At 42.3% G+C, this 27257-nt stretch overlaps 3 protein-coding genes and 1 long non-coding RNA gene across 5 annotated transcripts; 2 read left to right on the top strand and 2 right to left on the bottom strand.

Annotated features, from left to right (window-relative positions):
• Positions 1–46: 46 nt before the first annotated feature.
• LOC115766119 (probable 28S ribosomal protein S26, mitochondrial) lies at positions 47–951 on the bottom strand. Its single transcript, XM_030709942.1, has 2 exons — positions 631–951; positions 47–565 (listed from the first exon to the last, which is right to left on the bottom strand). Exons 1-2 carry the CDS (start codon positions 837–839, stop codon positions 133–135), a joined length of 642 nt encoding a protein of 213 aa, XP_030565802.1. The 5' UTR covers positions 840–951; the 3' UTR covers positions 47–132.
• On the top strand, positions 781–27257 carry LOC115766128. 2 transcript variants are annotated; one of them, XR_004018180.1, is made up of 6 exons: positions 781–849; positions 8701–8883; positions 19052–19173; positions 24923–25088; positions 25145–25240; positions 27098–27257. It is a non-coding gene; the product is annotated as an uncharacterized LOC115766128 (long non-coding RNA). The 2 variants fall into 2 exon arrangements; XR_004018179.1 differs by lacking the exon at positions 781–849 and adding an exon at positions 5800–5979.
• On the top strand, positions 1080–2597 carry LOC115766108 (WD repeat-containing protein 92). The gene is made up of 3 exons (XM_030709932.1): positions 1080–1167; positions 1220–1630; positions 1689–2597. Exons 2-3 carry the CDS (start codon positions 1356–1358, stop codon positions 2539–2541), a joined length of 1128 nt encoding a protein of 375 aa, XP_030565792.1. The 5' UTR covers positions 1080–1167; positions 1220–1355; the 3' UTR covers positions 2542–2597.
• On the bottom strand, positions 2589–5475 carry LOC115766093 (tetratricopeptide repeat protein 27). Its single transcript, XM_030709907.1, has 4 exons — positions 5158–5475; positions 4727–5103; positions 4167–4669; positions 2589–4075 (listed from the first exon to the last, which is right to left on the bottom strand). Exons 1-4 carry the CDS (start codon positions 5219–5221, stop codon positions 2608–2610), a joined length of 2412 nt encoding a protein of 803 aa, XP_030565767.1. The 5' UTR covers positions 5222–5475; the 3' UTR covers positions 2589–2607.

Raw genomic sequence — 27257 nt, 5'->3', positions numbered from 1 at the left:
GGCTGAGTCCTTTTTTATTTAGTTTAGTTTAGGAGCATATAATAATTCTGTAAATAGGCCGCCTAAGTCTAAGTTATTTAACTGCATTGATTACAAGTACTCTTTATTTTTTAATATAAGAAATATCTAGTCTTAGCTAGTTAGCGATTGCGTACTACGCCCCCTAAGCATGTTGCCCTCCAGATCGAGTGCATAGTTGTGATCCACGGGATTGGCCAGTGCCGTTTCAATGGCCGCATCCAGATTATCACGTGTGATGAACGTCTTGGATTGCTCGATTTCGCGGCGTATGCGCTGATCGGCACGCTCGCGTTGCTCCTCAGCACGTAGTTTACCCGCTTCAATGCGTTCCTGGATGTAGGCAACCTTCTCTTCCCGTTCCTTGGCCAAGCGGACTTCGCGCTCCTTAGCAATCTGGGCATTCCATGCGGCATTCACTTCGAGGCATCGCTGGAACTCTGCTTCCTCCTGCTCGGGCGTGAATACTATGTGATCCGCCGTCGACGTCTCCTGCTGCCGCACCACTTCCTCCCGCAAATATTGCCGCACAGAGCGCAACTGGGTTCTAAACGTCAGTAATTATAACCATCAGTCACTTGTTAATTGTCATACATGTTTTCTTTTACTCACTTGTAGTTATTGTGCAGCCGCATTAGCTCCGTGCGCTCCTCTTCTGACTGCTTCTTTCGCTCGGGCACGCGGAAAACTTTGCTCTTGGCCACCGGCAGCCAACGCGGCTTTCGCCGCCAGCGCACGAATTCCAAGGCGAAGTTGTTGCTGCCCGTCTTGGCTGCCGCCACGGTGGACGGATTGAACAATTGACAGCCTGCGCGCAGCATATTCTCCAAGGTATTTGTTTTTCTTTTACAAAATTATTTTTTAATAATTTCGCGTTGTTACGGCATCAATCCCCGTTCGATAAAACGTGGTGAACTATCGATAGTTTGTATACGCAATACCCATTACAATCGACAAGATATGGGCATGCAGTGTATATTATATTTATGTGCGTTCATACAGTTTTGATCTCAGTGATGAATAATGAATTAGTTCTATCTTATTTTGGAAAATAATCTTACTCTGAACGTTTTAAAATTTTGTGTGGAATATGTTTGATAAATAACAAGAATTGTGTGTGGGATGTGTGTAAGCACAGGGTATCTCCTAGTGAGTGTTCTTCACCAAACCTGTGTTGCGTATATTTCAATTATTAGTGCAGGTATCGATTAATTTTCGGCAGCATGTCATCAAAGGAACTATGGCAACATTTCAAACAAATTGATTTTGAATTTCAAATCAATTGCAAAATCAACATTTTCAGACTGAATCGCATGTAATAGAAAATAGCTGGCAACATGGACAAGCCCCAGCTAATCGAACATTTACACGAATCTGTGAACTACACGGTTTACGATACGAAATGGATACCGCTATCGGCAAAATTTGTGGTGCTTGGCTGCAAGCCGAATAGCCATGGAATCATGGACATCTACGAGCTTAACGAGCAAAAGCTGGAGAAGGTCAAGACGGTGGAGAAGAAGGCGGCCTTCAAGTGTGGCACCTTTGGCGCCTCCTCCCTGCGCAATCGACACATGGCCATTGGTGACTTTGAGGGACGGCTGCAGGTGCTGTGAGTACATGCATTTTGGGCCTGCTATCAATATATAATACCTGGCTAACTCCCGAAGTGATCTGGAGCATCCGGAGCTGGCCGTGTACAACGTGAAGGCGCATACCGGCATTATAAACTGCATCGATGCCATTGGCGGCACGCAGCTGGAATGTGGAGCACCCGAAATCGTGACTGGAAGTCGCGATGGCGCTATCAAAGTATGGGACATACGTCAAGGCCAGGCACCCGTTGTAGACATATCGCCGCCCTCGCAGATGGGAGATGGTATAAACAGGAGCAATCTACGGCGCGACTGCTGGGCCGTGGCATTTGGGAACACCTACAACGAGGAGGAGCGCATAATTGCCGCGGGATACGACAATGGTGATCTAAAGCTATTCGATCTGCGTGCGATGGCTGTGCGCTGGGAGGCAACCATTAAGAATGGCATCTGCGGCCTGGAGTTTGATCGTCGCGACATTCCAATGAACAAGCTCGCGGTGACAACACTGGAGGGTGGATTGCTGGTCTATGATATGCGCACACAGCATCCGACCAAGGGCTTTAGTTGCGTGGAGGAGCGCAATGCGGGCCGCAGCGTGGGCAGCAATGGCGTCATTAGTGGCCCTAAGGCCACCGTCTGGACTGTGCGCCATGTGCCCCAGAATCGTGATATATTCTTGACTGGCGGCGGCACCGGCTCCATACGTCTCTGGCAATATGAATATCCCGATCGTCGCGTTATTGAGGATGCTGACGGCAACAAAGAGGGCGTCGCCGGCAAATTGCAGATGATCAGCGCCGTGACCCTAAGCTCCCAGCCGGTGCACAGCTACGACTGGCACCCCGACAAACTAGGCCTAGCCGTCGCCGGTGCCTTCGACCAGAGCGTGCGCGTGCTCATCACCACAAAATTGAATACGCTTTAGATAGATTTAGAAAATGATAAAAATGCTTTAATAAAGGTTTACACATATGTACAAGGAGCCGACGGACTAGTTGCGTTGCATACGCTGCTGCACAATGCTGGTCAACTCTGTGAGCTGCTGCTCCAGCTGCTGCATTTGATCAGCCTGCTCTTTCGGCACCTCCACTAGGCTGGCACGCTTCAACGCATTCAGGCAGGAAGTGGCAGCTAGGCGGCTGGAGTTGAGCTGCGATGTAATCATGGCCTCACTTTCATCCGCTGCATGGTCCTTGATGGCAGCCAGTGCCAGCTCAGCTGCTTCCAGGCACAGGCTCAACGCCTTCTTGGCGTGTGCGGACTTCGTCTCCCAGTTAAGCTGTTTTGCCGTGTAAGCGCGATACGATTTGACCAACCGCTCGGCCTTTTTAAGTGGCGTCGCCGCAACCAAGGCGGACAATTCCCAGACCATTGGCTCGTTGCCATGCTGCACACATTGTTGGCCCAGCAGCTGAGTGATGCGGCGTTGCAGCGAACTGGACATGGCTTCGGATGAGCAATCGGACTGCATTTGCCTGGCAATGCCGTAGACAATGCGCGTGAGCACCTCCTCATCCAGAAAGTGCTGCTTTAGCTCGCCGAGGCGCTGATACGCACGCATCGCATCCTCCCAGTGGCTGGTGTCCACCGACACAAGCATATAGTTCTCCCACACCTTCCAGTTGTTGTAGTTGCACTTGAGCGCTTCGCCGAGCAGACGATGTGCCCGCTCCTTGTCGCCCAGCTTGATAAGAGCCTTGGCCAGATTGTTCCAAGACTCAAAACCATTTGGCTCCAGATGCGTGTAGGCGAGATACCATTTGACAGCCGCCTCCCAGCGCTCCAGCTGTATGGCAGAGTACCCGCAGCGCAGTAAAATCGATTCCTGTAGCGCATTGATCTCCAGCGACAGCTCGTAGTGCCCGATGGCCTGCGTGAAATCCGCGCGCCTATAGAAGTAGTTGCCCCAATAGGCCTGCGCCTTGCCGCTCGTTTGCTTGGAATGTTGCCACGCTTGCTCGTAGCACTGGGGATCATCAACAGCATCGCCCAGCAGACAGTACAGTAGAACGGTGGGTTGCTTCTCTAGCTCTTGCCGTATAATCTCTGCTGCTTTATGGCGCAGCTCAAGGCTTGTATAGCACTCGATGACCTGCTGCCAGGCGTGGATCTGCAGGCATATATCCAGCGCAGTCTTTGTCATGCCCAGCGAACGCAGCAGATCGACCAGTTGCAGCTGTACCTGCCACTTGGGCTGCAGAAAGGCGGCAAAGCCGTAGGATAGCCGTGTCCGCAGCGTATGCTTCTCCACGTTGTCCAACAGCTTGACGCACTCCTCACACTGCTTCCAGCTGCGCTCGACAGTGCGCCGCTGGCCCGATTCTTGCTGGCAGTTCAGCAGCAGCGCTGCTTGGCGCACCTGCAGCGGTCCATGCTGCTGATAGAGAAGCGTTTGCGTATAGGGCTCCAGCTGCTCATCTGCCAAGCGATCCTTGGGCTGGGAACGCTTCAGTTGCTTGCTGCAAGCAGATAAAAAACGAGGATTAAGCAACGGTTACAGGACATAAGCAATATATATTGAATCCGAAGACGGGCTCAACTAATACTCACACCTTGGCCAGCACGAGCGCTTGCAGAACGCTAGGAAGTGTCATCACCTCGTTGTCCTTTGGCTCGATAAAGCGTATGCGCTCCAGACGCGTATCATCCTCAAGGAGCAGCAGTTGAGGCAGCGCTGTCTGCGCATTGCTCAGCAGTGCCGTTGGCAAGCCCAGGTCCACCGACTGCTGCACCACCTTCAGGCAAAGCTGAGGCAGTGGCTTCTGCTGGAACTTAGTGCGCACGCCCAGTAGGCCCTCTACCGTCAGTTCGACCTGCAGATGCTTGCATAGCTCATCCAGCGTCTGGCATGCTAAATCGGAACGATGAAATTGCAAATAGCCATTGGCTAATTCGAGTAGCAACAGCGCCTGCAACTCCTTTTGGGCAAAGGCTGTCACGTGAGGACGCAGCTCGACAGCAGCCAATTTAAATTGCTCGTAAAGAGCGCTGGCCAAGTCGTCCAGTATGTGCTGATGCAGGCAGACTATACGCATACGCCACCAGCAAAGCAGCTGTGAAGATGTGAAAAGGGATTAGCAAGGACTCAGATTTATGCCAAATGAAACTACCTTCGACGTGGGCTGAGCAGCAATTAAAGTATCGAGCATTTGCTTTGCTATAAGCAACAATTGCGCAGTCTTCACATTTGGATTCAGCTCCTCGCCGCTTGCTTTTAGCTGCTCCAGGGCATCGCTCTGCGCCAGCTGCAAATCTGTCAGCATTTCTGTGCAGGCCGCCAACTTATCGAAGGGTCCGGTGAAATTGTTTTGCACAAAGGCGAAAATTAATTGCAGAAAATCATTTAGCAATTGCGCTGCCTCCTCGTTCCCATTAGGCTGCTGCTGTGGGCTGTCCTGCCAGCGTTTGATAATTTTCTGTAACTCATCCACGGTCCACAGCTCTTGGCTGGCCCACAGCTTTCGCAGACGCTCGTCAGCCGGCAAATCTGTAAGACAGTCTATAAATTTTTGCTAGCGCTTTTACTAATTTCACGTCTCACCCTCCAGCTGCTGTGCATCGTTGAAATTGCACAAAAAATATTCGCTTAGCTCTTCCTCCAGCATTTTAACATGGAATGTAAAAGCTGAGCAAACGTTTTGATTCTAGGGTATATTTATACGTTAGCGTCACACGTGCGCGTTGATTGTGTTGCCGGCTTAATCGCGAGTAGCGACAATTGAATCTTGTTGACACAAAATTAAGTTCACAGGGCTAACAAAAGTCTTGCCAATTCAACTTTATGCACTGACAATCAGCAGATGGTAAGAAATTACACAAATTAAAACCACGGACCTGATTGGCTATCCGCGAATTGTGTGGAAACAATTATGGGCTATCGATTGTTTTCGTTTATCTGTCCGATAGTTGGTGGAGGCTAGCCGATAAATCGTAAGTGTTTTTGTCTATGCTATATATTGAGGTAAATTGGGCATTTCGAACTCGAATATTTGATTATTTGATTTGAACAGCATAAGTTGTGCCAAAAGCAAGTTATATTCAAGGCGTTGGTATTTTTATACTTGTCTAACACTGGCCACACTGTACAACTTTTGCGCGACATCTTTCCATTTGACCTGTAAATTAATAATGCCCACTTTATTTCCTTTATTCTATATTAAAATATTGTGAACGCTGTTGCTTAAGATCAGGAGCAGAATAAGATCGTTAATGTTGGTACTCTGAGTATATTCTAAGTAACACATCGATTTTTTTATAGAACGGTAAAACTTCTACTCAACGATAAGTTTTTCTGCACGGACAGTTATTTTGACGCTTCAGTCATGTGCTCGTGCATAAATAATTTCGATCTTTAAATTTGATGGTAAGTTTATTTTATATCCTAATAAGCGACTTGATACATGTTTGTACATATGTATTCAGTTGCTTCTCGTATACCTAGACTATTAGCATAATTGCATGCTAGTTCGAATTTCAATTAAAGCGTCTGGCGTCTGCAGCTGATATAAATAAAATTCGAATTTCACAAATAGCTCAAAAGCACACGAGACATTTGAGTTGCATTCGTATATAAACATGCATGTGTATGTGTACGTTTCTATTCAGACACACACACATGCATGTTGTTGTCTTTGTTGTTGTTTTCCCGGTGGGCAGGGAATACCTGTGGCATTTAGCGCCTGACGCGCCATTCAATTACAATTGCATCCCATACATACAATTACAAACATATGGCTGCTTATTAATAAGTATATACATATTTATTCATGTATGTATTTACATTTACACTTACACAGAGAAAGCCAAAAGCTTTTTGCATTTTTTACGTCGTAGCCGGCCGTAGCTTCTAAATTTAAATTTCACGGTCAAGGTCGAGTTTGCACTCGCTGCCGGCGTCGCTGCCGTCGCTTAACAATTAGCTCGAAGCGGTACAGTTAATGAAAACAACATAAAAGTTCAAATATCCAGTGGAAAGATGCTCAGTTGTGGACTTTACTTAATTTTATATGTCTGCGTCAGTTGTAATTGTATGGCTTTTAAATGAACTAATTAATATAACAATAACTTTATAACTATATTAATTTCAATATCCCTTCAATTTAAGTCGCAGCAGAGCAATGTGTTTGCCTCTTAACGGCATTTTGTTACGCTCTTGCAGGCAACCAAAATTTAAATGCATTTAATTCACCACAGCGCGCACGCTCAAGAGCTTTTCCCTGTGTGCTCTTTATGCCGCTCTCTTTTGTTCGAGCTTTTGCTTTTCTCTTTCCTTTATATAGCTCAGACACTCTTCGGCCTCTCTTCAGCTAGTTTTTGCGGCCACAGCCGGTGGCTTTTATCACGCCGGCTCCAAGTGCGCTCGCAGCCCATCGGCGCATGCAAATGGAGTTTGGCTGCGTCAGCGGCACCTGGCTTCGGCGTGGACAAAACTGTTGCAGCTGTTGTTGCAATAAATTTATGTAAATACAAATTGCACATAAATTTATTGAAATGAATATGTCTGCCTTATGAGTCATTTCATTTAAAAGCATCAGAATTTGGCAATGTCCATAGCAATCGAACCAGCTTCTTATGCAGGCTTTTGTTCAAACCTATTTTGTTTGTTATGTATTATTATTAAAAGCATAGAACCCAGTAACTATATTTACTAAGATTTGAACCAGCTTCCTATGTTTTGGTTCAAACCTTGATTGGGCTTGGATCGTTTTTCTCAGCCAAGTAGTTCGGTAAAGGTTCGGTTCATATTCAAAAATTGGTTTTAATTTTTGATAAATATATAAATTATTAACTATATTAACTGAAATGCATCGTCTAAAGACTGTGTTTATTCTCTATATGATATTAAAATTAATATAATTTAACTTGATGATATCGTTTTAACAAATTTAAACCGTGATATTAACTTAAATGATGATTCTTGATGCTTCTAATGGTAGCATAAGTTGCGAATTAACAAAAATCAGATCCGTATTTTATTTTATTGGTTTCTAATTTGCATCCTGTTTAAATTGAAACATGTATAATTTATAATAATTGCCTAGCTGTGCGAAACCAGTTGTTAATTCATTTTTAACATTTACTGACTCACATTTCATTTGTTTAATAATACTTATATTAGTATAATATTTGTTTTCAAGGTCGCGCAGGCTGTGTGCGTGTGTTTTTGTTATGGCAATAAATGCACAAATAAATATTATTTTAATAACTAATTTAATTGCTGCGACAAAACAGCGACCGCCAGTCGCCCGCCTATTCGCGACAGTTGTTAAATTATAGTATTTATTTTATTTGCAATTTATTGTCGATTTTCTGCGCCGCCGCGGCAGCTCTCACATTTCCCCAGCCCTGCCCCGCCCGCCCCGCCTCGCTACCCGCCCATTCGCTCGACCAGCTGAAAAGCCCAAATTGATGTCAGTGGGTTTTCATGCCACGCAGCATTTCCATTTCCATTTTCACTTTCACAGGCCGTAACTTTCACAGCTGAGCCACACTCGCCTCCTTTCCCATTGGCCGCATGTTGCATTCCACGCGGCGGCGCCGCATTCGGTTTCGGTTTCATTTTCCCGCTTGCTCGACGCTTGATGATTAAAAAATAATAATAACATTAAATGGAATATGAAAAACAGGTATCTTCATGATAATTGGAAAGGTTTTTGTGCCTTATAATTAATTTTTATTAATGGGGACAAGGCCAGGCCAAATCGCGTTTAGCTTAAAGACTATTCTGGGTGGATCCTGGTGGAGAGGATCCTCCTAATGGCATACTTATATATTCTTCATTCTTAAAAATTCTTTTATCTATGTAAATGCCTGTGAATGGCTTAAAGTTAGCTTACTTTACATTATTTCCTATTAGATATTATTTTTTCCTACCTTTTCGCGTTCAATTATTCATCACTCTAATCATTATCTTTGCAATCCATACAATGCCATGCCCTCTTCTTCTTTGATCATGATACATTTAAATAAAATAAAATAATAGTAGCTTTTAGCCCAATTAATATCTTTAAAATTTTGATATATACATATATCTAGAGCTCTTATTTCTCGATTTCTCATTAATCTGTGCAGTTTTCTCTTTCAGTCCAAGCCAATCTTCTTTAGTGTTATTCAGCATTATTTTGAAGTAAATTCGAAGCAGTTGGAACATGAAACACCGTTTACCATAGAGATAAATCTGTTTTTATATAACTTGGAAAAGTTCTGTCCTCAGACTTTTAATGGGAGTTGAGAGATACCAAGCGTGAGAGATAGAAGAAGGAAGAGGGTAAGTGCTTAAGCAGCCTTTTCATTAATTATGTTTAATTATTTAATAAGCATCGTATATCCCTTCGCCTTAACTGCCAACATTGTCCATAAAAGGTGAAAAGGTCAAGCGAGTATTTAAGTGTCCATATTCGTTTATCTAATATGTCCATTCAATTGCCCAAATGCGACTAAATATGGGCTGCGCATGCCGAAAAGTTCTACTGAAATTAATTTATTTCGCACTTAATTATTCAAGTCGAAGCATGCGAGAAGAGGCAGAAGAGCAGATGAGAAGACGCTGACCTTGGGCTGCTGCTGCCTTCGACTTTGTCTCTGTCTCTGTTGCTGCCTCTGCCGCTGCCTGCGCTGGCGTCGACGTTTCTGGTCGGCGATCAAATAACGCGCAAATGCCAAAAATCTGATCATAATAAATCCGTAATGCTTGTACGCAAACGAGTACATCTACTCGTATTACTCAGTCACCAGCTAGAAGACGAAGAAGAAGAAGGGGAAGACTTGCGGTTCTTATGTGTGTGTAGTTGTGTACACTCAAAAGTATTCAAAAATAGTTTTTGTTTTGAATAAATAAAATACATAGTTGCGCAAAGTGCGCAGTTTTTGGGATAGAGCAGTTTCTAAGCGAAATCCAAGCGAATCCAGTGAGATCACTTTCCATAGGAGGATCAGCACAAGTTGTTGTCAGCTTGACAGTTGAATAGGTTCTTAATCTTTATTACTTCCAGACGATTTCCTTTATGTTACACGCCTATACTCTTAATCATAAACCCCATATATTAATATAATTCCACCCAAGTCTCATCAATGTGTGTGTTAGTTAGTTCATCGGAATTCCCATTAGCTTTTATAATTTTCACACTTGTTGCTCGTTTCACTTCATAATATTCCACCTGCAAACAAATATTTGCCTGTGAATACACAACCACCTACTTAAACCTCCTGCCAAGCCCCCGTCCAGTGTCGCTTAAGTAGCCCCAAGAACACGCCATCAACCTGTTGTTCCCATACCAATTACCCAACGCCTCCTCAGGCATATTATGTGTATGCATTTAAGAAATCCCCTATTTCCCGCTGTCTTGCTAAAACCACTTGGGAAATGAAATGTGTGGATTTGAATACTGTTAAAAGAAAATTGAACTTTCGTGAAAGTTAGACTATGCAGTAGTATTTGGCAGACTTGGACAATATTGAGTACAGGGTATTGACAGGCCTATCAAATTTGCATATTTATTTATTTCAACGTGTTATTTCACATTTGTTTTGTTCTAAGCTAAATTCGCATCTTGACCTTGAACAATTATTGTTTATTAATATTGCTGTTTGTTATTTTTGCTGTTTTTGTTGTTGCTAGACACACACACACACACACACACACACATTTGTATTTATTGTTTTTATTCAAGTTTGATGCGTTTTGCGTTATTCCCGTTTAAATACCCTGTAACTATGCAAATGAGCAAACGAGGTATTAAAAAACTGTCGATATGCATGGCCTAGGCATGTTAATAGATCTGAGCTGTATTGAGTTTTGATCCACATTAAGAGATTAATTTTGTACTGGAGACTCGTAAGGTAATATGTGATTTATATAGATTGGATATCTGACCAAGCATTTGCAGGGTATTTGGTAGCCCCTCTCGACCGGAGCTTTCCCAGTTGCTAGTTTCGGGTTTCGACTCAGACGGCGTACGCCCCGACCTATTCGAAAATCAACCCGTTCTCGCCTAGCAACAATAACAAAGAGCGTAAACGCGAGTATATATGCACGCAAACACATAGATCTTCGCACATACACATAAGTCTATTGAATTAATCAATTTGAGACGCACACGTGTCGATATTTGTGGAAATGTTCATTATATTTTAACGATCTGTAAATCAAAAAGTCGACGCATCTGCGAGCATGAAAAAATAACACAAAACGTGCGATTTGCAACATAAAAATTTGCGAAATCGAAATGTTCCTTCTGATTTATGATGGATTTCAAAGCAATACAAATGGGCACTGCATTCATCTGGAATTAAGTAGAGCGGCAAATTAGCGTCAAGCGGCTAGAGCTCAATTAAACGAAGGCTAAAAGTGGGCAGAAACTGCTCCAAAGTTCCATGTTCAGTGACCATGGAAAAGCCCCAATTGCGAGTCGCTGAATAAACGCTTTCTTTCTGCCCCACTCCCCTCCGATCTGTGGGTGCAAGAGCAGTCCTTGAACTCGCTGCATTCGTAATTCCCTGCACTTTACACAAAAGCGGATCCCAAACTGAAATTAAATCACAACAATATAGAAAGCCTATCGTTGGCACCTCGAAGATTCAATACCCTTATGTAATGCTCGTAATTGCCGACTTTGCTCAACACATCATGAAATACAGACAATTTCTCATGTTTCTCAGTAAAACTATATGATATAGAAGTCCGATATCAATACTAATTAATGCCCAGTTTGGTCAAGATATCTCGAAACGAATAATTTCTCATGCATGACAAAATTTCAATACCTTTTATAGAGCTATAAAAATAGTATAGGAGAGTGCAATATCAAGTGCGCCCAACTTTAAATAGAGAGCGCGATTATTGTTTACCCTGTAAATCAATACGATATGCATATATGCATAACAAGAATATAACTGAAACAAATTTACATTTACCTTCTAACAGAATATTTGCCTCTATACACATGAAAGTGTTGAATCTTCTGCTTGTCTAGCTGTTACAACCCTGAATTGATATACATATTCCCTACATATATATATAAAAACAACGTAATGTCAGGCACTTTATAATTCCTCAACCGTTTCGCAGAGTCCGCATTTTGCACAAGTGTTTACGTGTAATATAAAACTCTTTACATATATAGTCTGTAGAATGTTTTTGCATTTCAAAAACGATTTGTTTCATATAGTATATATGTATCTATATTTATACCCTGTGTACATGAATTGAGCTATAAAGGGTTATATAGAGCGTCATATTCCCTATATTATTAGAGATATTCAAAGGAAGCGTTGATCTACCACAAAAAGTTTAAATTCCATTCAAAATATATACGATGTGCTAGATTACCATATGCCAAAGATAAAATATGTTAACTAAGAGTTAAAAGTTTTATATAAATTAGCAGATCATTATAGAGCCTTGCAAATTTCTTTGCATCGGCTGCATCCTGTTAGGGATCTATATTTGATTCTATATTTATATTGCACTTACGAATTAGAAAACTGGGTATCATCTAGTCGCGCCAGACTGTTCTTCCTATTTTGTAGCATTTGCAATTATTTGACAATTCTTTGAGCATGTAAAGGCAATTGAATTGAAAAACAAAATTTGTCCACATACATATTTAGATAATTTATATATAGCTAATTATTCTTGGGCGTGCAGTTTGCGATGTCGTCGTCATTCGATGCGATGCATTGTTGTACATTTAGCGACAGTTACTCACAGATCGCACGTTCCACATCCCACATCCCACGTCATACGTCATACGTCATGTGGCTGGCTATTTCTCTTTCGTCCAGTCCTCAATCTTTCTCTTTGGCTCAGGGGTAAGCCCCCGCCCGGTAGCCCCGCCCGCCCTTATGCCGCGTCTGTGCAGCCGTTATTGTGAGTTATTTGCGTCGACGCTTGAGTTTAGCGGCCCTGTCGCGCGATTTCAAGGACGCGCCGCTTTGTTTTGTTATTGTCTGGAGTCTCTTTGTTGTTGCCTTCTGATACGCGCTCTCTCTCTCCCTCTCTCCCTCTCCCTCCCTCGTTCTACTGCGAATGTAGCTTTGCTGCAGCAGCAAATGCTTTTGAAACAACAAAAAGTGCATTGAAACCACAATCAGAATTTGAATCAAGCAATGGAATTTTTAATATGTTTATATATATATACAATTTTTTTTTTTTTTTTGAAATGTACTCGAACTTTGCATTTATTTAGCTTTTGTCGCTGCTTTATTTTCGCTTTGTTTATTTAGAATTTTAACGCTTTTTTTCGGGGCATATTTTATGGCCATCTTGATTTACTTTTGCCGGGCGCAAGCGAAAAAAAAAAAAATACAAAACAAAATCTACCTTTGCCTTTTGCACATTCAAGGTTAAGCTTGATGGAGGGGGCTGCAGGGGAGCTGGAAAAAGTCGCCGCACCTCAGTGCACATAAATAAAATTTCTATTTATCTAATTAACAAATTAAACTCCGCAAATGCCGTACTGAATAATAAGCGATAATTTAGCAAACAAAAAAGCAGCAGCCGAATTGCACGCAAAAACAGCTTTTAAAAGAAAACAGAACTAAACAAAAAAATAAATAAAAGAAACACAATTCAGGTTTATGGTCAAGGACACGAGCTAAATAGCTGTTTAGAACCACGATATCTAAATGCCCTTTCTTCGCGAAAATAAAAAATGAATAAAGCCCATTAACATCTATTTAAATCAATAGAAAAACCCCTTATTAAGTTATTTAACGCATTTGTCAAGAACTCTTCATTCGAACTTGAGTTAAGCCCATTGCCGAACCGAACCGCCCAGAAGACCCCGTGAAGACCATTAAGCGCATGGGCTGATATATCATGAATGACAGCAACAAAACACGTTGTCGCCTCTGACGCTCATTTAAAAACAAATCAAATCAAATACACACACACATACACATATGTGTATATATATAATCAACCGTGGGGGCTCGTGCTTTTTATTAATGAGCTGAACTTGGACAGATCGGACGTTCGACTAGTTTCAGTTTCTGTTTCTGTTTCTGTTTTCAGTTTCCAAAGTCGTTGCAAAGCGGAAGTCGAAGCCGAATGCAAGTTGCTCTTATCGCGATGCTCTGACGCAGTCAGCTGTCCGCCTTCGTCGGTCGCTTCGTCAATTTTTTTCTCTTGGCTGATTAGCGCGCCAGTTGGCCGACCAATTGCTGGCCAGTATGAGAGAGGTGGCCAATGGCTAGGTGGTGCGAAGGGGGAAGGGGGGAGCAGCTTAATTGAATACGCAGACTGTTCAAAGTAAATGCTAAATTTGTTTTCCAAGCAAATTCTAATAAACACGGCGCGACCAAAGTAAAAAGGCATTTAAATATACACACACGCGGCAACAACAAATGCGCAACACACACACGACCACACACACACACACACTCATACAAACAACGACAAAAATCAAACACAAAACGTTGCTCAAGGTTAGGGTTATCATATTGCCAAGATCAAGGCTATACGACTACTAAAGCTGTTGTTATAGCGACAGACATTTGTCAGTCGTTAGCTATACACACACACACACACACACATAAGTATTCATATATATATATATTTATGAGTGTGTGTGTGTGTGTGCTGTTCCATACTGCGCCAGACAGATCGTCGAACGTGCAAAGCTTCTGAAAACTGGCTCAGGAGAGAATTATGTATGTAGTATTTTGCCATTTAAATGTTTTGGGATTTATGGTAATGTTTTATATATATATTTATATAATATGCATGTTTTATATACAACAAATTTATGTGCATATACGAAAACGTTTGGCATTTGAGCAATATACTTGCTCATAATTTTCTGGTCTACTTTGGAACCGAATAGTATATAGAAATATCAGGCATTTTACATTTGTCACTTGTCGCTGATAAAATAACAAAGAAATACTGTGATTTCCAGTAGATTATATAGATAATATACATATATATAATTAGGTAAGTTAATCATCTCTGTTAGTTAGCTGAGCGGCCTATTAATAGAACTGAGTATTGAGGGTCTTGGCTCGAATCCCTTTCTAGATATAGAGCCAAGGACCTCAGCAGACTATGTCTGAATAAATGTATTACTCATAACTGTTATAATAGAGATAATATTTTCACAAAAATCGCTTTTAACCACGACTGTAATCCAGTTTGTGATCGAATACGTATGCCAAGTTCATCAAATACTGATCAAGGTTACATTTGCCGAGTGGTGGGAGTGTACGTCATATTGAGTTTCTTATAAAGTCTTATCGATTCGCGATCGATCCACATTCGATCGGCCCATCAACATTGATTAGCAGTGAATTTATTGGTTTATTTTATGCTTGATTTTCGCTATGAATTTTGATTAATTTCTTGAGGAAGTCATTGATATCTTAGCCCCATAGCGAAGTCCACGCTCAACAGCTTCGCAGTTGTCATTGGGCGTTGCGAATTAAAACGGAATTAAAAATAAGTATAAACAAACGAGCAAGGGCTGTGCCTCTGTGGCATATCTCGGAAGTGGATTTAGTTTATTCACGTCTAACGGTGTTTCATGCATTAAATACAGCTACGATTTTGAATGAGTATGCGTATCTGAAGGAAAACTGGTTTCGATTTGTGGACCCTGACTTTGAATCTGTAAATGTATCTGTATCTCCATCTGTTTCTGTTTCTGTAAATGTTTTTGTGTCTGCACTGTATTTTTATCTGTAGTTGTGTCTTAATTCGTAACTGAATGTGTAAATGTATCTTTATCTTTTTCAGTATCTTTATCTATTTAACTCTGTATCTATATCCTTACCTGTATCTGTGTATCTGCATATTTGGTTCTGTATTTGCAGCTGTATCTGTGCCTGTGCAATATATGAATTTGTATCTGTATCTGCAACATCTGCATATGTATCTGTATCTGTATGTGTGTTTCTGTATCTGTTTATCTGTATCTGTAAAAGCATCAACATCTTTATCGGTATCTGTATCTATATCTCCATCTGTATCTCTATCTTTATCTGTCTCCGGTAGTGTACAATGTATCTGTTAATCTCTATATGCGGGCGAGTGCCAAACTTGTAAGTGCTGCTACCATTCGGTTTAGTTTTTCAATTTGTTTGCACCTCTATTTATTCCATTGTCTATTTGAACTTGTGTTTGCTGGCTGTTCAAGTTCAAAGCCCAACCCAAAGATCAGCTAAGCTCAGCTCTCGGCTCTTTGGATTGCTTCGCCCTCGGCGACTAAATGTATAGTTAGCTAAGGTCAGTCCGCGGCGTTGAAATTGTTTCGACTGTTTGGCGACGCCCAGATCCAAATATTGACGCTGACGCTCTAAATAGCCGACAGAGCTGAGCGTAGTGCGGAAAAACCTTCACTGCAAGCTATGTATCTCATCGCTTGCTGCTGTTTGTGTAGCCGTCGACACCTTGACTTCAATTCAACGGCTCTTAAGCAGAGGAGCTGCCGCGGAGTTCGCTTGGCAACCAAAACTTGACCTAATTTCGAGCGTGGAAAATATGCCGCATGGCCTGTCGTTGTTGTAAGTTTGGAGTTGCTTGTGTGTTGTTGTTGTTGTAAGTCTGTTGTCTGGCACAAATTTAGCCATAATAATATTTGGCTGCCGCTCCGGCCCCTGACCCTGAGTGGATTTGGGGCTCCTGTCGCCGCGATGGTGGTCTGCGGTCGGGTCGCCAGTGACTCAGAGATCTTTATTGTTGTTGGGTTTTAATACGCTGCCCAAGGCGGCTCACGTTTCAGCTCATTTCCTGTTTAGCTTTGGCCCATGCAGACCCAGACCGAGACCCCAGGCAGCGAACGGGCAGATCAAGATCAACAAACTGTGCGTTTGCTCGCTTTTGTAAACTTTTGTAAACATGCGTTGACAACTCTCGTTTCTCGCTGAAGTTCTTATAAACAGCGACCTGGCAAGTGTCCGATAAGGGATCAAAATTGCGCCAAGTTTAAAAATATACAAGTAGCTGCAATAACAAACAATATAGCTCTCTCCGGGAATCCGGCGGTTAATGGACACCGCGTAGCTCCAGCAGATTTACATAGCTGTCTTTGTTTCTCCCCATTCTATGTATGTGTATTAATAAGCTCTGGAAATGAGTTCAATGGCTCGTTGCGGCCTGACATTGCGTTTTTTTTTTTGTTTTGATACGATTACGCCCACATTCCAATTGAGATTGTCACTGAGCCGCCATATGGTAATATAAGGGCATTGCCAAGCACAATTACAAAGACAACCTCCCTTCCCCCAACCCATGGATAATTGCCCATATTATATGTCCTGAGATTCTGGTAGGTGACGTGCCCGGCATCAAAATAAACTGCAAACATTTGCATAATTCACAAAAGAGTCTCCGTAAATCACACCCAGAAATGCGAAGCGCTGGCACCAAAGAAGAAGCCTCTGCAGGCGATGAAGAATTGCGAATTTTGCTTTTCAAAATATGCGAATATTTATGTCAAGGCTAAGGCATAAAAACAGACAGTGAAAAAGAACGAAAGTGTGCATTAACAAAATGCAGCCTAAGTTAAATAAGAAAGAACAGAGATTTTTATGAGAATGAAGGGGATTATTTGTAAGAGTTGGGCGAAAAGTTTTCGAGTTGGGCTTTACACGTTTTCACAACTAGCTTAAGTTAATATATAGATAAGGAATCAGAAGAGTTTTCGAAGTTTTGATTGTGACGTTATTTATTATTTGAAAGAGATGAACGTTATTGCGAATGAAGTTATTAAGTAATTTGAATGGATTATCAGGAGATTTATCAGGAGTTCAAGTCAAATATTTCCCTGAACGAAATAAACAGTCAAAAATGTGGAGATTAATTATTTATATGTAATTATAGTAAATGAATGAGTAATGATGATGATAGACTTTTATATATAGATACAGATAAAGATACAGACACAGGTATAGATATAAATACAAATACGGATACAGATACAGAAATATATACAGATATTTTTACAGATGCATTTACAGATACGTTTACGGATACGTTTACACATACAGATATATATATATAGACACATATAAAGATTTTTGTATCAGCAGATACAGATACAGATAGGGATACACACACAGAAGTAGAAACATATATATATATATAGATACTGCCACATAAACGGATACATTTACAGTTACAGATAAAGATACAGATATACATATATGCAGATACTTTTACAGATACATTTACAGATATATTTACAGATACGTTAACATAAACAGATATATGTAGATATAAACTGATTTCAAGGAATAACTAATTAATTGACTTTGATAGTAAACAACAAACAATTAAAAAACCAATTTATTTGTTCATCAAATAAGTATCAAAATGTTAGTTTCGATTGGCCTCCTAAGTCTCGATGTGCCAGTTGTACTTGCAAATCAAAAATATGTTTTCATATGGTTAGGCATCCGGTGAGCCCACACAAAGCCAGCGCTGACCACACAAAACTCATCAAGAGTATTAATGCAGCCAAGGACAACTTGATTGAGCAGAGTCGACGCTGGCAAGAGATCGTCGCCGGGTCGCATCGCCAACATATTTCCGGCGTCAATATTCGGTTTTTGTCTTTTGTCTTGCACACTGCACTTATTAGCTGCTTCCTTTGCAGAAATGCAGACAAAGAGCCAGCTGCAGACCCTGAACTTTGTCGCCTCGGCTCGCCTCGAGTGCAGAGTCAGTGGAGCTTGTGAGATTCCCAGATTGAGGTTCCAATGCCAATTTCAATTCTCTGTGCCCGGCCGGCCACTTGCAGCGTGCTTGAGTTTTGCAGTAGCCTGCGCTTCGCCTTGAATTGAGTGACTGAACCAACATGATTAAACGCATTTCCTGCCCCCTCACCCCCTCACCTCACACCACCTCAACCTCAACCCCATGCCGCAGCCCTTGCCTTCGTATCGTGGTCTGCATAATGCTCCTAATGCATAAAGCGCACAAGGACCCGGGCTTCTCGGCACCCTTGAACCGCACACTGACCGCTTAATTAGGGCGTGTAAGCACTTCTTTCCGACATGGTCGCCATTCTGCTTTGTATGCGTCACTCGTCACTCGCCGTCGTCAACCCCTCGCAACCCCTAAAGTAAGTACAATGCCCAGCCGTCTGATCGGCCGCTCGGTCGCTGAGGTTCTCGGTCTATGGCCTGCCACGCGCGTCAACATTTTTAATTGTGCGCTGCATATCATTTGATATTAAATAAATAAATACATACATATATATATATATATATATACACACTCATATATTAAGCCCATGTGACGTACAATGGAGCTCTGGAGCCGTGCACGTTCCCGTATATAAACAAGTGCGTGTTATCAAATATTTAATACCCTTGTAGACGTAATCACATTATAGAATATAGTAATTCGATTATTAAAAAACGCTTTCACAGATTTTAGAGCATTTGCATAGGCCTAATTATAAAATTTATAAGCGTCTACTTTTTGATCTTTTCAGCTTTTTTTGCCATCTATATTACACAGACAAAAGCTTAGATGGGACCACTTTCTGGCTAATTATTCCTTGAGAGCATCTTATTGTGACCATTTGTATGAATCTTGCTTGGAGTGAGGAGTTTGGTAAGTAAACTATCTTAAATCAAGCAATCCGAGTGGTTTCAAGTGTTTATAATGCAATTGCTAAGGAAATTGCTTGTGTAGTCGCGCTTTGAACCAGCGATATCTTTCTTACTGATTCGACGTTCAGAGACATAGGCCAAGGTTGGCGCAACGTTTTCCCCAATTTGAAATTGTAACTAATCAAAACCTGGCTCACGTTTTACCCAAAGCGAAGCTTACGTAAAAATGAAACCATTCGAGGCCCGTACCGCTTAGGCTGGTCGTAGATTACTAAACAGTCAGGACAAACTCTTCAAACGCTTTGTCTAAAAAAAAACATATAGGTCAAGTTTCGTTAATGTTGAAATCATGTGGCTGACAACAGCAACACAACCTGAACAAGAAGTAGTATATTTTAACACAAGAATGGACATTATAAGAAACTCACAATACCCTATGCAAGGGTATAGAAAATCAGTTCTGTTGACTTTTGTGCGTTGTCGATTAATTTTTTTGCCCTGTTGCACTTACGCGATGATTAAACGGCGGGGAATGTCCAAAGTTGGCTCATTGTTCGAGAACTGTTGTAGCTCTGCCTGGCATTATATGCGAATTTTGTTTTATCGTAATTTCTATAAAAAGACCATGCACAAATCCATGGGTAAGGTTGCATTTGGGCGAATCCAATTATCTCATTTCAAGTGTCCCTTTCACTGCTGCTGGCTGACAGCTGAGATCCTTCGTGTAGGTGTAGAGGTGGGTGAGTGGGCGCCGCCCAACTAATTTGATTCAGTCTTATTACGACAACAAAGCCACGACCGTGCACTTGACCCTCAACAATTTGCGTCAATGTCAATGCGACAATCGCCCCAACGGAAAATGGTTGAGCAAGAGGTTCGGGTTAGGTAATTACTGTGCATGTTGCGGCTGCTGTTGCCACTGCGCTAACAGTTGTGACTGCAGCAACGACCTTGAACGAGGCTGGGCAAAAACCCGCACACCCTTAAACGAATGACCTTTCGAATGCAACGAACGGCTCAATGCATCCATCTCGCTCGCCCGCTCGCTCACTTGTTACTAAAAATAAGCTCTGCGTGAAAAGCTCATGCTGAAGGTCAAAAACCCACACAGCAGCACTGGCATTAGCGCCACTCAATGAGCCACATGCAACTGCCGCGTGCGCAAGTTCAAGCGCAAGGGTTGCCATTGCACCCGAGCAGCCAACGCAGCCATTGCAGCCATTGGAGCTCACGCGGCATTGGCCTTGTTGCACGCCCCTTCGCATTGACGTACTGACCCTGGCCGTGAACGTGGCTATAGTCCCAGAGTGGGTGTGCCCAGAGCCGGGCCAAAGTAGCCGCCCGGCTTCCTTGACATTTTCATAAAATTTGATGTGGCCGGCCGGCCGGCCGGTCTCTCGGTCGGTCGGTCGGTCGACTAATGCCCGTTTTGTTATGGTCCTCACGGCCAAACTATATTCCATTGACAGGCTTGGTGCTTGACCATTTATAGCGTCCTCTCCAGTTTGAACTTTAGCAATTTATTTGCTTCTATCATTCATTGAAACTTGAGTTTGTTTTGTGTGGAATTGCGTCAAAGCTGTGGCTAAACATAGCTGAGAGCTGCTACCTGAACGGAAAAATTAACTGGCAAACTATTTTTCTTTCGCTTTGAATGCCAGCTGAATTCATGTTTAATTTCCACTTCTTATCCTCTTGTCAACTAACTGGACGACTATTTTTCTTTCGCCTTGAATGCTAATTGAACTCAAGTTTAATTGTTACTTCTAATTCTCTTATCAACTTCACTTTATTCTATTTTCATAAATACAAATGGCATTTTTGGCCTTCCGAACCCGAATTTAATAAATATGGTGACAATTGGTTAATGCATCACAAATCTACTGTATGCACGCTGTAATTTCTTTTTTTAATTCACAAGTTAAAGCTACAAAAGGGCGACAAGGCATTTGCATTGCAAGATGATAGAACCGAGTGATTCTTAACATATATATCATTGTTTGTCATTGTTTGTTGCTTAATATGTTCATATAAAACATGTTTAACGCTGGCTAGTTATTTGGCAGTTATTTTCTAACACCTCGATGTATGAAGAACTTCTCTGCTCAAGCAGAAAATCTCATAAGGCTGTCCTACTGCCCTACCTCTCCGAAAGGTTGATAAGTTAATAAAACAAACTTCAACGACGATACGTGGCTCAATGCAGCTTTGTTGGCTGTCGACTTGGTGATAATAAGCCACCTGAAAGTATCGTCCTTTTGTTGACCTTTAACGAATATACGGTTCGGCAATTTTGCGCGTGGGCTAACAGCCTCCAATTTCAAAGGGCGGCTGAGAAGAGAAAGAGGGGCAGAGCGAGCGAGAGGAAGTGGTTGGGAGGGAGCATGGAAAAGCGAAGAATCATTTAAAAATCAAATCAAAGTCACGCGCCGCAATGTAATCAACAGTCGGCCCGTGTTTAGTGGGGCGGGAAGGGGGGCAATGACAGTGACAAGCAGCAGGCAGTAGGCATGTGGCATGTGGCATATAGAAGCTCAAGGCTGCCGTGCTGCAGGTGTAGCAGAAAGGACCGGGTCCAGCCAAACAACAGGCAGCTCCATGTGACGCTAAGTATGAATAGAATAAATAGAGGCAGGGAGAGGGAGAGGGAGAGAGAGAGAGGGCGAAAGCTTCTGCTTCCCAGTCACAAGGCATGGCCACGAGTGGGCTAAGCACGGTGCGGTGCATGTGAGGGCATGTGAGGGGTGGGCATTGGCAGTGTCAGCGCAAGAAATCCTTCAGCTTTAACCTTGAACTTCACCGTTGCTAAGGCAACTCGAGGTGGCAGCTCTCTGCCGCTGTTGCCAGCCGTGCTGTCTCTTTCGCACTGTGCTTTTACGTTAACCTTGTCGCGTTCTGTAGTGACCGAGTCCTTGAATGTGTGTGCGCCTACGCGCTGGCTATGGAAATTTTCGCCTGCTTCTTGTCGCCGTCTCGCTCGCGCCGCCAAGTTGAAGGGCATTTAACGTTGATTGACGCTAAATAATAACGGCATTTTGTTAAGCCTTGGGGTAAGTACCCCTAAAAAGCTCTCTCTCACTCTCTGTCTCTCTCTTTCTGTCTCTCGCAAAGCTTTCGCCTCAGTAGGGGAGTGTCTTATGCTCTGCAGCTCGAAAGCTTTGTCCAGCGCCGTTGGTTGACTGTACTTCTGTGACATTGCTCGAACTTTCGCCTTGGCATTGCACGCGCTTCAACTTTGTGCTCTTGCAGCTTTGCGCTCTCTGGCAAGGCCACACAAAAGCCGCAAGTTTGTTGCCATTTCACAAATTTTATTAAGTCGGCAAAAGCTTTTCGCTCTCTCTCTTTCTCTCGCACTCGCACTCGCTCTCTGCCTATCTCTTTCTCGTTTTTTCTGTTGCGCATTTCATTTGGCATTTCGGCCATTTGCTTTGGCGCCTGTTACATTAACAAACCCAAGTGCGTCATCTCTATTGTTGTCGCTATCATTCCCTGTCTCTTCCACTTCCTCCTCCTCCGCAGTGGGCCTACCATTCGCGCCACGCAAATTCAATTTGCATTTAGAATAATACGAGCATTTTCCAGGAAACTGAAAGACGCTCTCCACGTGCGTAAAAAAGGCGCGGGCTTTTCTATAGCATACAACACGGCAGCGCGTGTGTTTGGCATTTGGTTTTTTTTTTTGGAAAGTTACTTGCCACACGCTGCATACGCATGCCCCTCCCCCTTCTGCCAGACTTGCCTAACACGCAATTTGTTAGCCGCCTCGTAAAAGTGCCTTCCAGTTAGCCAGAAAACCAGGCCCAAAATTTATGTGAAACACTTTTGTGAATGAAGTTCGTAGCTCGTTTCCGCGGCGTTAAAAATGCTGGGAATGTACGAGAATGTTGCTCCTGGCGCTCTGCGGCACCTCGGCTAATCAACTCGGCGCAGCGTAGGTCAGAGCTAACGCTTGTTTATGAAGCATTGCTCTTTATGGCCACCCTGGCAGCCATTCCATTAACATTTCCCTGACATGCTGGGCTGTTAGTTTGTTTACCGTAGAACTGAAGAGGTTCAAAAAGTCAGGCAATACGGGAAAATAAACGCCACAATAAATGAAGACTTCTTGACATTCCTGATCACATTTAATCGTAAGCTTATGATTTACCAGGTGGTTAGCATTAAGTTTATCATGTGGTTAAGAATCTTCCTGCTGTTAAAAAGAAAAAAAAAAAACATTTCTATTCTCTTTCTATATATTGCGATGTAAACAGTCTTCGGATGATTTACAATTATCACCTGGTTTATTATCTTGGGTAGCTTGTAAGGCAAAGTTGAATTCCAGTAAATTTCTTAATATCAGTTACAAAATCTTGGATTCGTATCGCACCTCTCATGTCTCTGTCGTATTTACTGCAAAGCAAAGCTGTGCACATTTTAAAAGTATTATCTTTTGGATACTTGAACCTATTATCGATTCAATGTCAAGTGTTTGCCCTGAACTTATGCCTGGCCCGCTTCACAGTTCCACAATTTGCTAGCGTCTTCTTGCAAAAAGTCACCCTTGAAATGTTTTTGGGGGCGCATTTGTCTCCGACTTCGCTTGTCAGCTTCCGGTTCCAGCAACAAAATGCGAAAGCTTCCGGCAGGCAAACGTTTACCCCCGGCCTCTCTGCAGAGCTCACCCCACGCCCAAGCGTAAACTGACGCACTTCCAACACGTGTCTGGGCAACGGTTTGGGTTGGAATAATTTGGAGACGGGGCAGAGTCGTGTTAGGGGCCTTTGACTGTCCGGGGCATTGGCTCGGATGCTTCGTTGGATGCGCAGTTGGAGCTTTGCCTTTTGTTATTGTTGTTGTTTTGGTTTCTGTTTCTGTTTCGGCTTCTGTTTCCCCTGTCATCGCTTGCTAAACTTCAAGGTTAACTTCCTGTTGTCACTGGGCTCCCTTGCGCAACACTGGCCAGCTTGCGCGGGCCTGACCCAAACTAAGACGCCATATTGTTTCTACAGTCATTATGTAATCCGAGTCCTAGTCCGATTGTTGCCTGCGTAGGCGTTTCCGCTTTCCGCTTCGCGGGTTCGTTCAACTCGCTGCCGCTATTTATCTTGCCAAACCCATGCTCGCACCCTGGATCTATATCCCACTCTCCCATACTCTCTCCCGTTTGTATGTATATGCAGCAAGGGTCAATGTACGTCAGCACCGCCACCTGCGTGATATGTTTGAGGTCAATGTCTTGGCTTTGCTCACTTCCGTTCTTAGTTCACATGCCGCATTGTTCTTGCCGCACCCCGCCTACACATTTTTGCTGACGCCAAGAATTACTTTTATTACCAAGCTTGGGTTTTTATTTTATTTTTTTGTTATAGCTATTAAATTGATGAATTGATGTTTGGATTTGGGCTGGAGCTGAAGCTTAATAGATCATTTATTCGCGTGCTCACACATTTTTGACCTTAAACGAAAGTTCCAAGAAAAGGGTGTAGTTGCTAGGGTCATGACCTTTTTACGTACCTTATTTCGGATTTTTAAATAAAATAATTTCGCGCAAATCTGCAATCAACCGACAAACACTAGTGAGGTAGTTTCAATACATAAAATATAATGAAGCTTTCAATTCACATTTAAAATTATCTCAATAATATATTGTGTCCAAATACATCGATTTTCGGGTGGTCAAAAGTGAATACTGCTTAAAATCGATGGAAATCGCTAAAAGATTCCTACCCTATAAAATCGATCATTTTCTAATTTGCATGTCTTTGCAGTTTTAGCAGCTATGTGGACATAGAGAACGTGTGCACGTTACGAAACCCAAGTGGATGAACAATTATTCTTTTGTTCTATGTCTGGAGAGCAGAAAGGCTTTGACATAGACAGGACTATTGATGTAATGGGGCGCTATACCACATCAGGTTGCTCGCTGTGAACGAGGTAAGAAAGTAAGCTTAAGGTCTTTCTGTTCATATTACCTTATCCAACCATTTCAGGCACGTCTTCCAATTATCGCAATTCTATTGTGCAATCGTAATTCATGTGCGGACGACTCTGCTGCTGCCACGCCCTCTACAGGAATCCACACTAAGGTATGTCTTCGCTGAGTATCATTGTTTTGTCAAGGGACATTATTGTATGTCGGTCGCATTTTACCAAACTGTCCTGTGTCAAACGACTCGAATAGGTCTAGTATTTGGCCGAAGGACATCTTCATCACGCTTAGAAAGTAGCTCATATTCTTGTGGATCCAGACGAGTCCTAACTTAAACGACTCGCGTGGACCACGGGTAACAACTGGCCAAGAAGGCAACGAAATTGTCAAGTTTTTCATAAGTGCACATTTAACACAAAATCGGACGCAATTTGGCCATCTCCCTTTCCCGCCAATTTAAAATATACAACAAAAAGGACGATAGTCCGTACAGAAAATAGGACTAAGCTCGAATATATTTTCTGTATCCTGGCGAATCCTGTCGTCCGTGATGTTTTCGATATATGGCTACATCAAAAAGGACTGAATTGGCTATTTCACTCACAAGTCTGATGTCCCTTGGCCAATATGCAGTGCTTGCGTTGCCAACTGAGAATATGTAATTAAAAGGACGAAAGTCCTTTAATGAGCTGAGAAAAGAGATATTTGTCTGTAAAGAACTAATGCTGTTGATCGGCAATATCCTTGCGTGTCCTAACGAGTCCTGTGTCCAACAACTTTATGGACAATGGCTATAATCTGTCCAAAGCACATAAATATCGTCCTTATAGTTTCCATGAAATTCCTATTTTTTAAAAGGACGTTAATAACCAAATCGGCCATAAATTGGCAACCTTACGTAACATTTTGATGTCCTTTGGCCAACATGTAATCCTTGCCCTACCAACTTAGATTGTGTAATAAAAAGGACGAAAGTCCTTCAAGGAGCTGACGAAATTAGATTTTTGTCTGTAAAGAAAGAAGGCTGTAGATTGGCCGTATCATTACGGATCATGATGTCTTTTGACCAACCGATACTCCTTATCCTCCCGATTCAGAATATACAATGCAAAGGACGAAGGTCCTTCAGACAGCCTAGATTTGCGCACAATTCTTTCGTAAATGAAAAAAGCCATAACTCGGCTGTATCCTTGCGGATCCTGACAATTATTATGTCCAAAAAATTGTATGAAAATGGACCATAAACTAGCCAAAGGACATCAAAATCGTCCTTGTAGTTTCCGATTTATGGCCAATTTTCTAAAAAGGAAATTTTTTAAATGGCCATAACTCGGTCAAATCCCTAAGGATATCGGAAGGATATGCCTTTTTGAACTCGTGGGAGGCGAGACTATCGATTGGCATTCAAGGATTTTAAGGATTCGACAAAAAATTTCACCAAAATTTTTCCTAGGGGTTTAGTCATAAAATTGGCCAAAATCGAAAATATCCGGGCTAACTTCGCCATTTGAAGGACTATCGGGATGTCCTTTGGCCAGCAGATAGTTCTCAACCTCCCATTAAAGAATTAACAACCCAAAGGACGAAAGTCCTTCAGACAAAAAAGTTTTAAGGACAATTTTGTAAACAAAAAATAGGCTATAGCTCGGCAGTATCCTTGCGTATCCTGGCGAGTCATATGCCAAAATAATTGTATTAATTATGACTACCGCCTGGCCAAATTTCATTAGGATCGTCCTTGTAGTTTGGGAGATATTCAAGGATATGTGTTTTCAGCCCATTTCCGTGCGCTCCGCGACTGAAATTTTACAAGTGAAAGTACAAGTCCTATGATTCTTAGATGACCCCATATTTTTTTGATGCAGATCGATGCAGTGGGTCTATACGATCCTAACGCACCATGTCCTTTGAAAATCTGCAAGGATATGACCGAGTTATGTCCTTTTTTCTTTACAAAAAATGCTTTTATATATTTTTTGCCTTGTTTAATTTAAATGTGTTTTTATGTTTTCAGGTTGACAAATTAAGGACCACAATTAATTCCAAGGACCTCCACGAGTAACAAAGCAATTTTTTCCAGGATCAGACTTAAATTAGTCCAGATATAGCTATATATAAGCTCAATTTATAATTTATGCATGTTTTGTATAATTTTATGAGAAATAATTAAGAGC

Source organism: Drosophila novamexicana, unplaced genomic scaffold, assembly GCF_003285875.2.
Source record: "Drosophila novamexicana strain 15010-1031.04,08,12 unplaced genomic scaffold, DnovRS2.1 tig00000009-arrow-pilon, whole genome shotgun sequence".
NCBI classification, from domain to species: domain Eukaryota; kingdom Metazoa; phylum Arthropoda; class Insecta; order Diptera; family Drosophilidae; genus Drosophila; species Drosophila novamexicana.
The sequence above is the reverse complement of the archived record's forward strand: the minus strand, read 5'-3'. Positions and strand labels throughout refer to the sequence as shown.

Excerpts from the sequence above, each read along its gene's own strand:
- LOC115766119 (XM_030709942.1), bottom strand. The coding sequence starts at position 839 with ATGCTGCGCGCAGGCTGTCAATTGTTCAATCCGTCCACCGTGGCGGCA. Across the intron at positions 566-630 it reads CGGCTGCACAATAACTACAA|AACCCAGTTGCGCTCTGTGC; the intron begins GTGAGTAAAAGA and ends ACTGACGTTTAG.
- LOC115766108 (XM_030709932.1), top strand. The coding sequence starts at position 1,356 with ATGGACAAGCCCCAGCTAATCGAACATTTACACGAATCTGTGAACTAC. Across the intron at positions 1,631-1,688 it reads GAGGGACGGCTGCAGGTGCT|TGATCTGGAGCATCCGGAGC; the intron begins GTGAGTACATGC and ends TAACTCCCGAAG.
- LOC115766093 (XM_030709907.1), bottom strand. The coding sequence starts at position 5,221 with ATGCTGGAGGAAGAGCTAAGCGAATATTTTTTGTGCAATTTCAACGAT. Across the intron at positions 5,104-5,157 it reads CGATGCACAGCAGCTGGAGG|ATTTGCCGGCTGACGAGCGT; the intron begins GTGAGACGTGAA and ends ACTGTCTTACAG. Across the intron at positions 4,670-4,726 it reads CTGCTCAGCCCACGTCGAAG|CTGCTTTGCTGGTGGCGTAT; the intron begins GTAGTTTCATTT and ends ACATCTTCACAG.